The 11,947-nt window shown below is 44.9% G+C and overlaps 1 protein-coding gene across 10 annotated transcripts in view; it reads right to left on the bottom strand.

Moving 5' to 3' along the window:
* The window catches only part of ARFGEF2 (ADP ribosylation factor guanine nucleotide exchange factor 2), a 58,822-nt gene that overhangs the window by 21,711 nt on the left and 25,164 nt on the right, over window positions 1-11,947 (bottom strand). For 5 of the 10 annotated variants that reach the window (XM_042861138.2, XM_042861139.2, XM_065566683.1 and 2 more), the window contains exons 12-21: window positions 11,663-11,802; window positions 9,329-9,437; window positions 8,088-8,289; window positions 6,733-6,844; window positions 5,662-5,867; window positions 4,244-4,328; window positions 3,973-4,144; window positions 2,078-2,250; window positions 702-830; window positions 56-214 (exon numbers count right to left, since the gene is read on the bottom strand). In XM_042861138.2, the coding sequence (XP_042717072.2) occupies window positions 56-214; window positions 702-830; window positions 2,078-2,250; window positions 3,973-4,144; window positions 4,244-4,328; window positions 5,662-5,867; window positions 6,733-6,844; window positions 8,088-8,289; window positions 9,329-9,437; window positions 11,663-11,802 (1,487 nt within the window). The remainder of the gene's footprint in view (window positions 1-55; window positions 215-701; window positions 831-2,077; window positions 2,251-3,972; window positions 4,145-4,243; window positions 4,329-5,661; window positions 5,868-6,732; window positions 6,845-8,087; window positions 8,290-9,328; window positions 9,438-11,662; window positions 11,803-11,947) is intronic. The other 5 variants (XM_008172113.3, XM_065566676.1, XM_042861140.2 and 2 more) reach the window with 3 other exon arrangements.

The following is an 11,947-nucleotide window of genomic DNA, read 5'->3' as shown; positions in this document are numbered from 1 at the left end:
TTTGGTAAGCTGTGAGTGCACACTGAAGCCTCACGTTTACTATTCAAGTTTTTACCTCATGCCAGGAATTCCCAAGATAGTTGCCATCTGTATGGGCCACGGTAATAAGTGTCTTAATGGTGTCTATGTTTTTCTGTTTCATTTCTGTGATGCTAGAGCTGGCAGTCAACAGCGAGAAGCGAGCAAGGGCCTGCACATAGGCATCTCGTTCAAGCTAGAATGCAGATACAAATATGAGAACAGAAATAAGCCTGAGAAATTGAGATGTCTGCAAATACTAAACAAAAAGCACCCTCTACCCCAAAATGCACACAACCCCCTCAGGTTTGGGTAACTTCCCTTCCAAGTATGGCTCTGTGATTGCAATTATGGCAAAGTATTTACCAGTCAATATAGCACAGAAGAGCTGGAGACATACTAGCAAATGATCTTAATGGGAGCCTCAGAAGTGGGAGGCATTTGAGGATTAAGAATAAACCCCCACTATTATCTTTATTTATGATCCAGAGCTCTGGACAGATTAAAACTAAAACTGTTCTGCAAACAAAAACATTATATGTGTAGATTATCAAAGCAAGTTATTTTCACTTGCTTGAGATAGCTTACACCAAAGTAACACTTTTATAGTTTTACTATTGCAGATGTCAGAGTCCATGATGGCCTCCAGTGACCTAGACATAGCATGTCTAACATATACAAACCTGCATTCCAAAAATGCAGGCTATTCGGATTGCACATCGAATTCCTTCCAAACACAGAGATGCAACTTCAGTGTCATCGCAGTTCTGAAGGCCAACGCTGTAAGCTGCCAACAATGGAGTCCATACAAGCTAGCAAAAAGGAAACCTTTGTAAGTTTAGTTTCATTATCACCAAATCATGATTCTCCCTAAAGCAGTGGCTAGTGTAGACACTGCCCATGCCAACACTGTATCCTCCTATTCACATAATGAAGTACCAGAATGCCATTCACATACTTTTTCTACAGCATCTAGAGCAGGGGTGGGCAAACTATGGCCTGCAGGTTGGTTCCAGCCTATCAGGGCTTTGGATCCGGACCGCAGGATTGCCACGCCTGTGGCGCCGCGGGGCTAAGGCAGGCTCCCTGACTGCCCTGGCCCCACGCCACTCCCAGAAGCGGCCGGCACCACATCCCTGTGGCCCCTTGGGGGGGAGGAGTGAAGGGGGGCAGAGTGCTCCGCTCACTGCCCTCACTTGCAGGCACCACTCCCCACAGCCCTCATTGGCCGGGAATGGGGAACTGTGGCCAATGGGAGCTTTGGGGGAAGATACCCGCAGGTGAGGGCAGTGCATGGAGCCCTCTGCCTGTCCCTCCTCCAGGGGCTGCAGGGACATGGTGCCGGCTGCTTCTGTGAGCGGCGCGGGGCCAGGGCAGGCAGGGAGCCTCCCTTAGCCCCGCTACATGCCGCTTCCATCCCAGAGCCGCTCAAGGTAAGCAGCGCCAGGCCGGAACCTGCACCCCAACCCCCTGCCACACCCTGAACCCCTCCTGCACCCTAGCCCCCTTATCTGAGCCCCCTCCTGCACTCAGCACCCCTCCCTCACCCCAACCCCCTGCCCTGATTCCCCCCACACACCACACCCCTCCCTGCACCCCAACCCCCTGCCCTGAGACCCCTCATACGCCCCACACTCCTCTTGAGCTCCTTTCTGCTCACCACACCCCCTCCCATACCCTGCACTCCCTCCTGCACCCGAACCCCCTGCCCCAGCCCTACATTCATGGTCCTGCATGTAATTTCCCCACCCAGATGTGGCCCTCGGGCCAAAAAGTGTGCCCACCCCTGATTTAGAGTATATTAATATCCCCTATAAAAAAAAATAAAGACCCTTTTCTGCCTCCAATATTCCCGGCTCTTCTCTTCACACTCCTGAGCCAGAGACTCTCATGGCAGAATGCAACACTTTTAGTCACATCAGAATATTGACACCTTCATAAAAGAGATGCACTGCTGCACTCTATGGCTCAGTTATCACAGCTCTCAATGAGGCATGTTATGGATTGAAGAGGATTACGTGCCCTAACAGATACGTGACAGAGAAATCCATACACTCACTTTGAACATGGGTCTGACGTGATCCAGGTGAGTGGCACTAGTAAAAGGAGCCTTTGCATGGCTTACTGCCTCCATGAGGGCTTTAGCTGTTTTAGCCATTTGCTCCATCTCCAGGTTGTACAATAACCGCCGCTGCTTCTCATTGGCTACATCTATGAAGAACACCACAAAACCTGCATCATTATATATATTTTTGCTATCAGGCTCCATTCCTTAGTTCTGGGTATCAGATGCTGAAGGGAGATTTTTTAATTTTTATCTAGAGACTGCAATTTAAGGAAGCTTGTTCAGAAGCTTTTGAATTTACTCAAGATGCTGTCATGGGACTTTGCCTTTCATATAAAGTATAAGCCTTGGGGTGAAAAAAAAAAACACATGTCTAGTACAACAATCCACATCTCTCTTAAGGTACAGTACTGCAGTTATACAGCTCTTCCCTTAACCGTCTCACACACTATGACCTGCTTCATAGAAAAACTAAAATCCAGAGGTGTATTTCATTAAGTCATTTAGTTCTTGTGAACTACTTAAGAATGCTTTAAAGTCTCATGTTTGCAAAACAGACGCTATGGCTATGTCTACACTAGAGAGCTTACAATAGCGCCACTGTACTGATGCAGCTGTAAGATCTGTAGTGTAGCCACTCTATGCTGATGGGAGAGAGCTCTCCCGTCAACACAATTAATCCACCCCCAACGAGTGGTGGCATTTGTCAGCGGGAGAAGCTGTCCACACCAGCACTTATGTTGGTGTGACTTATGTCACTCAGGGGGTGGTTTTTTCACTCCCCTGAGCAACGTAGGTGGTAGTGTAGACATAGGCAATGTCTACACTTGCAATTGAACGACAAAACTTGTGTCTTTCAGAGGTGTGCAACAAACACTGAAAGACAAAACGTTTTGCCAGCGACATGCACTAGTGTGAACAGCACTTTCTCAGCAGGAGAGTGCTCCTGCTGACAATGCAAATGCTGCTCGTTGGGAGGGTGAACGTTTTTTTGTCAGCAGGAGAGCCGACAGGCAGCAGCTACACTGCGCGACTTTTAGCGGCATGGCTGTAGCAACACAGCCATGTCGCTAAAAGCTGGGTAATGTAGACATAGCCATAGCCTATTAAAATAATCAGTGCTATTTCTTTATTCCTGTACCAACACCACCTCAGGCTGTGACTTAGTCAACTCTCAAGATAAAGAGAGTCAATACCTGAATGTAAGACCTCGAAGGAGCATGCAAGCACTGAAGGAGGTAGTGCTGATTATTTGGTACTTGGTTCTCTTCCTTCAGTTGGCACTACATTAATTGCCCAATATGCTATTAAAAGTACAGTGCAGCTGGAGGTGCTGTCATTTGGATGCGACATACCATTTAAGTCCTCATCTGTTCTAGGTACAGAAAGGTCACCAAACTTCAAGTGACTTTAATGATGTTGCCAACTGCTAAGCCCTCCCTGTGTTATCACCTCAGACTGCAAACTCCTTAGGAACAGCAATCCATCTCTCTGAACTATGAGGTGCCATTGTTTAACATGGCACAACATGAGATAGTTGCATAAAACTCTGAAGAAGATGACTGTCAGCTCTTTTCTCCTGGCCAAGCGCCAACTTAGATTATTACATTCTGCCTCCCTTAAGTCCCTCTTATTTTTCAAATAGCTACAGGCATTCTTCACTTCTTCTCCTTAACGGTGTCTAGTGGAGCCAGGCGCTTTTAGAAGGAAGTGGCCACATACCAGTGGCCACGTTTCAGCATTGGGTGAAGTGGTCCCCAGATTGCCAACACTTTTATGAAGTACACAAAGGCTAAGCTGAATTAACGCATTTTATAATGTTAATTCTTGAATACGAGATACTATTAAAAAAAACTGAGCATTATATTGAGTTTCTAATTAAATCTTACTTGGCTTAGTAGATTTAGTTGTAATTGCATATTCTTTTGTCTCTTTCATTGCAATTTTTTTCCCTTCTATTTCTTCATAGATAGTGGACAGATACTCTTCTGGCAGGTCTTTACTGTCATTGATTCCTCGATTCATTTTAATATATTGCTCTTTTGTCATTTTATTCTTTACCTGTCAACAGGTGAGACGGATAAAAATTCAGGTGTCAAATTTTGAGAACAAGTTCTAGAAAAGAGCACTTGTAACAGTTCGATAGTGATTTTTCCCTACCTGGGGACTGTGCAAGTCTGTAGTCAGCATTATAATAGAATATGCTAAAACATAGGCAGTGTCAGCACTAGCAAATAGGGTTTGCCTGAAACAGAGAAACACGTTTTAGAGTTCTAGATCTTCAATCCATTAGCTCTCTCTGCGCATGCAGGGAAGAGATGCAGTTCAGAAGTATTACACACTCCTGACACAGTAAAACCTGACAAGGAATCTCATACTTTAGCCTTTTATATTAAAATAAGTTTAAAATTAGCCCAGCTACTGCTTAATATGTACTAAAAGTTACAGCAAGGCCAATGAAGGGGAAAGGGAAGAATTTGTGAAGCCATACATTTACAAGATTACAGAAAAAGGCATTTAAAAAAATGCTATTCGTTACTATTCTTCCATCTTCTTCCACTGTTTTCAACAAGCAACTAGAATAAGATTTATCCACTAGTGTATCACTCACATCCAGGTTTCCTCTCTAAATATACTCATTTTTATTAAAACAGTGATATGTGACTGATCTGGGGAGTGGAAATTGATTAAGTCTGGATTCTTAGGCAGACAATGTCAAAGTTTTCAAGCAAGAATAGCATTTTCAAATTTGTTTTAGAGTAAAATGGTTTATATTATCACAAATTGGCCCATCCATGCACATTTGACTGGCTGAAGGCAAGTGGGAAAATGCCCCCACCCCCGGGAGGCCCTGGTAATGTATCTCTGTTTAATGAGGCAAGTGGGGCAATTTGTCCCAGGCCCACAGGGGCCCCGCGAGCCCTGGCGGTCCGGGCTTCAGCGGCATTACGGCGGCGGGGGGCCCTTCAGTCACTCCGGGTCTTCGGCGGCATTTCAGCAGCGGGTCCTTCAGTGCTGCCGAAGACGCGGAGCAACTGAAGAGCTCCCCGCTGCTGAAATTCCGCCAAAGACCCGGACCGCCGCCAGGTGAGTACAAGCGCTGCAGCTCCCCCACTTTGCCCCAGGCCCCCTGAATCCTCTGGGCGACCCTGCACATTACTTACCAAACTAGATTTTTAATCTTCCACTAACAATTAGGGCTCACAAAACTTTGATTTTGTTTAACTGATTAAGTACAACATGGATAAATAGGATATGCAGTATCTGAAGCATTCTTGCTCAATTAGATCCCATGCACCGGTAAGAAAGTGCTCTCTGAAGTGCCAATACTGCCACACCTACTGTCCAAGACTTCATGATGATTTAGCAGCTGCCTACAGGAACATCCCACGGGTCTTCCATTTAGCTATAGAACAAGTATAGCATGGACAGCCGCAACAAAATCTGCCCCCAAACATCCCTGCAATGTGCCCTGCCCTTGTGGGGCAAGCGTGAGTCAAGCCTTACTTTATTGCCTAAGGCTGACAACAAGGTGACCATTCCTAAAACAGTTTATCCAATATTATGTTTCAAGTTACCTTTGGTTGCATTCGATGTATCTAGCCGCAAACTTCTCCATTAATCTATCAATCTTCTGGGCTTCGCCTGGCAACCGAAAGCCTTCCAGAAATATACGTAGAGCAGAGACAAAGTCTTTCCCGCAGAAATCAAGCTGGTCTACGTAGGCATACATCACCTCCTTGTTAAACCTACTGCTCTCTCCTAGAAATTCTCCAACTTGGGTCTGAACACAAGAGAGACTGTTATGAAAATTACGTATCAAACTAACTGTACCTTCTCCCTTTTATATTTCAATGAACTTATTGTATAACAGTTGCACTGCAGTCAATTTCATAATAAGGTTGGTATGTTGTTCATGATAAGCAGAGCCACTGTTGGATATGGAAAGTCGACTCTGGTCAACTATCAACATTCCATTAAGTGTCATTAACACCACCTTTAGAAGACAATGCTGTAAAATAACCGGCTCCAGTAAGAAGCCAGCTCGCTCTTCTGGCGAATCTAAAAAGCAGCATTAGTAGGCAGGGCCGGCGCAACCCATTAGGTGACCTAGGCGGTCGCCTAGGGCGCTACAATTTGGGGGGCGGCGACCACGGCGGTATTTTGGCGGCGGGACCTTCCGCCGCCTCTGTGGGGGACAGCATTTCGGGGCTGGACCTTCCACCGCCTAGGGCGGCAGAAAAGCTGGCAGTGCTCCTGTTAGTAGGCATGAAGGGAATCCCACCCTGTCTTCCATTGCCAAAAGAAAGGATCTGTAAAGAGCCTAAAAGAAGTATGTAAATTGGGAGTAGTGGTGCGGAGGCATAGGCGCAGGCACCTGGGGCTTTGCTCCCGGCCTCAGCTGGGAGTGGGGGGGGGGCTGGCTTTCAGCACCCCCCTATTAAAAATGTTCCAGTGCCACTGTGCGGCAGTGGTTTGAGATTAACCTAGGGGGAAGGAGTTGAGAACCTTCATTAGATTCTCTACCATGAAAGGTAGTTAAAGTAAGGTGGCATGGAATATGAAAGAAGCAACAGCTGAATTGCTGGGGAGAGGGAAGGAATCTCTTCATAAAACAAATTAATCGCTTAAGTAGCATTCAGTCTTACAAAACACAGACGTTCTTCTTGGTGCAGAAACTGTGCAATGTCTTCTGTTGTAGTGCCAAGCATGCCCTGTTCTTGAAGATACTGTATTCCTCTTTTTGACTTTTTGTTAAATCTATTCATACAGACAGAATATAAAAAAAATTAAATGAGAGGCAGAAAAGTTATAGCTTACACCTGGAATATCATTTCCCAAGACACTATGGTGCATAAAGTTTACTTGCATCTGCAGAGCGCTTACAAAAGGAAGGTATTTAAAAATCACGTTACTTCCACCTTAAAGGTGAATAGTTAAGAAAAGACGTCTGGAAATTGGGGAATGAGGGGGGAGGATTAATGCATTAGCTAGGTAACACTAGACATCCCATCCTGCGTATTATGTGGTATATTCAAAGACCACTATTTTAGAATTAAGGATATCAAGATAATTTAGGTTTAATAAAAAAAAACTGATTTTTCCAAATGCTATTAATAGAAGCTTTTTCATAAAATAAAAACAGTTTTAAGGAGGTTTGTGCATGTGTTTGGATGTTTTTAAAAGGAACACTCTTCTACAGCATTTGAAGCATAGCAATATTCAGGATAATTTATTTTTTTTAAGTGATTATAAGACAAATGTAATTGGACCAATCATTTTATTCTCCCAGTTGTGTATGTAATACAGGCAGCATGAAAGGCGAAAGCACTTGCAGAATTCAGTTTTCATTTAATATTATTAGTAATACAACTAAAGAGGATCCTTTTTTTTAAATATAGCAATTTGAAAGGGTCATTGCTAACTTGAAGTCTAACCATTTTTTTTAATTAAAGAGAAATCTGATATTACACCTGCTCCAAACCAATTAGTAATTTACAATTTACAAGTTTCCCCTCCTTTGTGGCTGAGTCCGCCTAAAAGGAGACCACCACAAAAGTTGTGTCAAGAGCACAGAGTGAACAAAATCATCCCTCAATTCCTTTTAGTTACAGTAGACTTCGGGGACATCTACACTGCAATAAAACCCGTTTGGTGCAAAGTCTCAGAACCCAAAGCAACTGATCAGGCACATGGGCTCGGGCTGCAAGGCTTAAAACAGCAGTGTAGACGTTCGGTTTTTAGCGATTTTTAGCCCCAAAGGCCAAGTCAGCTGACTCAGGTCAGCCGCAGACAGACCCCCTCAGGAGTTAGCTTGTGACAAGAGTAGACAAAGGTTTTCAGAAGGAAGTGTTAATTTTTAGTTGTCAGTGCTACTTTATTATGACAAGTGTCCCTTTAAACTAAACAAACACAGTCCCTATAATACATAGTGACTACAGTGAAGATGCATCCGACAGACATTCACACTAGTTATCCTTTATTTCCTTGCCAATCCACTTACAATTCTATCCCATGTTCAATTATCTCTTTTTGTTGCTTGATGACCTCAAATTGCTCAGGATCATCAGGGACAGCAGTCTGGATGCCAATGCTTCCAATTCCTGAGGACACCGTCGAATCCAAGGAACTCACACTACTCCGTCTTCTTCCAGTCTCCAAACATTTACCTTCACCCATTTCCTGATCTGAAGGCCTATCTGGACCTGCAGGTAGGTGAAGAGTACAAGAAGCATAAGAATGATTAGTGAGAAAAGCCAACATGCCCCCAAAGAGCATTTGAACACACACACTCCTTTTAAACCATACGACCCCTCTCTCTCCAGCAAACAGACACCAAATATTTAATCATTAGGGGCATCTTATGCCCCATGCCACTTTCCCGAAGCAGTGAGGGAGAAGAGTGGAGGAAAGATCTCTGCGCCGCCGCCTAGTAAAGAAGGGTGTACAGAGTGCAGAAGAACAGCTATTGCTACTTACAAATAGCACCAGTTTCACCACCTAAGTGATCGGGGGAGAGCTGGCTAGCACACTACTCAATATGAGGCCCCCCACCTCGTGTGAGTTTTTTTTTAAACTTTATTTGAATTCCTGGGGCCTACAGACACTATTAGTGCACATAAGAACTATCCTGTTCAGTCTTCTGCTCAACTCCTAGAACCTCAGCTTTTAAACAGAGAAAGGAATATCTGTAAACAGGCATCTTTCCCCATGTTCACTGGGAAGTATCAGTTTGTAGAAAAGACACGTTACTTTTCATAGAGCTTTGATATTCCTCAGTCTACCAAGTACACTGTACTTTTAATCTTAAAGCTCCCACAAAAAAAAAAAAAATATCCATGTCTCAAGTACCTTACAACCCTGTCAGTGGATCTGCCAAAGAAGTGAGGATCACACACCAGGAATGGAAAGCAGAGGAAGGAGGACATGGTTTACTGAAATAGGACTTTATGCTTAACCAAATCGCCACAAAATCCTATTTCTGTAACCAATGCTCTGTTTCCCCATCCTCCTCATTCAGAGTGTTTTGTCAAGTCCACTATCTAGATTGTAAGCTCTTCAGGGCAGGTACCTCTATTGGTTTCCTATGGAAACACACACAGCACACTTGCTAGTGTTATAACAGCAGCAAAAAGGTGTACATAAAGTTATATACATTTATTTATTTGCTGGATACACATTTCAACTGGCATCCACATTTTAATGCATTTTTCTACTGCTGGGGGGTGGGGGAGAGAATCTCACCAAGACTGGCCTGATGGTTAGGGTTCACATACAGGTCTTTGCTCCATTCGACCATGCACTTTAAAATAGAAACCAAACATTCAAGACCTTTTTTCCGCAGGCTGAGCTCCTGCAGAAAAGAAATAAGAAAAAAAAAATTTAATCACACTGTACTGGACAGGTCAAGTCCTAGATACTAAAATTTAGAATTTCTGTGCTGAGACAAAATACATCTAAACAGGAAGAGAACAAGCCAACAAATTCTCTCTCTCTAGTTAAATCACTCCCGTAAAATCTTAAACAAACTCACCTGAGAGACTTCATAGTAGAGGAGAGCTGTTCTGATGTACAGCACTGCTTTGGCTTTAGACACCAGTAACGACAGCTTGTGGGGTTTTTTAAGCTTGAAACAGTTTTAGTATTTTTAGTTGGAGAGCCTTATTATATGCAACTATTGATAAAGCAGTGTTTCCAGCGGTAAAGTGGACTGTTTCCCTACTGTTACCATGACTTCAAAAAATGGAAGAAGAGACTAAGGCAAGAATATCATTAGGGCAGGAATACAGAGCTACTTCAGTTCTTTGATCTAGCAATGTTTTATTGACATTGGCCCAGACAATTACATTGTCTATAGTAAGTCCTGGATCAGGGATCACCAATTTTTAATCCTTGTAATTGCAAGCAATATTGTTGTAAACATTCAAATTTTCTAAATGCTACTACTAATAGCTGCAAAAGGATTTACAATTCAGATCCTCTCCAAATAAAAGCAATATAAGTGCATCCCAGTAAGTGAGCTGCACTGCATTACCTTGACAGGCAGGCAACCAAGCTATAAATCCTCAGTCAGTTTCATTCCCTGGCCAACAAGGGGATTGCAGGGGGATGGTGTTAATGGATCTGTGACTGTGGGGGAGAGGTGTGTTCAGCTCCAAGGTGAAGAATACCAATGAGTGGTCCCTACAATTTGCTTTCAGCACTACTGTTAGCAAGCAAGAGGTGACCATAGCTCAGGGTCAATGTTGGAAGGATAGTTTCGCACTTGCTGAAGAACGATTGTTATGTCCCATCATTTTCTATGGCTAGGAGAGTGCCATTTTAAAGAGGGGAAAAAACACAGCTTGTGATAAAGAGGTGATGTCAAAACCATGGACTCCACACAATGCAAGTACTGTAACCCAGAATGTTACTGATCTCGGGGTAAGCCACAGAAGGAAATCAGATGACTCAGTCACATGGGTGATGAAGTAGGGAGAAGCCTCACATCATGAAAGTGTTAACTCTCCCTTAGCACCCCCAACAAAAGAGTGGCCTGAACATGTGTAATATAGTATTATCATTGGGCATTCAACCAACTAAATTTACTAGGAGATGAAACAACAGGACTACCTCCCCGGTGACCGTCATAGGTGACTCTCAATAAAGCTAATGTATAGTGTGCAACGCAGCTACAAGTAAAAACTAAGTCGGGGCGGGCAAACGTTTTGGCCCGAGGGCCACATCTGGGAACAGAAATTGTATGGCAGGCCATGAATGCTCACAATATTGGGGATGGAGTGAGAAATGAGGAGTAGGGTGCGGGAGGGGACTCCGGGCTGGGGTGTGAGGGCTCCAGCTGGGGGGTGCAGGCTCTGCGGATGAGGAGTTTGGGATGTAGGAGGGTGCTCCGGGCTGGAACCAAAGGATTCAGAGGACTGGAGGGGGATCAGGGCAGGGGTGCGGGAAAGGGTGCTGGCTCTGGGGTGAGGCTGGGGGATTTGGGGTGCAGGAGGGTGCTCCAGGCTGGGATCGAGGGGTTTAGAGGGTGGGAGGAGGATCAAGGAAGGGGCAGGGGGTTGGGGCACAGGGAGAGGCTCAGGGCTGCAGGTGGCACTTACAGCACCTCAAGCAGCTCCCAGAAGCAGCGGCATGTCCCACCTCCGGCTCCGACCCGGAGGTGCGGCCAGGCGGCTCTGCACGCTGCCCTGTCTGCAAGCGTTGCCTCTGCAGCTCCCGTTGGGTGCAGCTTCTGGCCAATGGGAGCTGCAGGGGGGCACTTGGGGTGGGGGCAGCATGCAGAGTGGAGCCCTCTGGCTGCCTCTACGCATAGAAGCCGGAGGGTGGCCATGCCGTTGCTTCCGGGAGCCACGTGGAGCGGCCCCCGACTCTGCTCCCCGTCTGGAGAGCTGGAGCAGGGAAAGCCCCGACCACGCTCCCCAGCGGGAGCTCGAGGGCCGGATTAAAACAGCTGGCAGGCCAGATCCAGCCCGCAGGCCGTATTTTGCCCACCCCGAACTAAGTGGTACTCATTATTTAAAGGAGGTGGCACTGAAGGGAAAAGCAGAGCTATATTATTTCCAATGTTGTTGCTCTTACCTGCAGAGGTGTCATTCCCAACTCATGTCCACTCCGTCCCTGAGCGATTTTAGACAAGTCATTTACAAGGCGTTCAAAAATATTAGCAGCATTTAAATCACAGTCGTAGTTAACATAAATATCCACCACACACTGAGCATCTTAAAAATGAGAAAAATCAGAGTATTAGAATTCAAAGATATAGAACTTAAAAATAGGCGGAAAGAATCTAAGTATGTTTTTTAAAACCATGATATCAGAGCACAGTTATTTTATGCATCATTTCTTGATTAAAATATTTTGAAT

Source organism: Chrysemys picta, chromosome 13 (assembly GCF_011386835.1).
Source record: "Chrysemys picta bellii isolate R12L10 chromosome 13, ASM1138683v2, whole genome shotgun sequence".
Lineage (NCBI taxonomy): Eukaryota > Metazoa > Chordata > Testudines > Emydidae > Chrysemys > Chrysemys picta.
The sequence above is the reverse complement of the archived record's forward strand: the minus strand, read 5'-3'. Positions and strand labels throughout refer to the sequence as shown.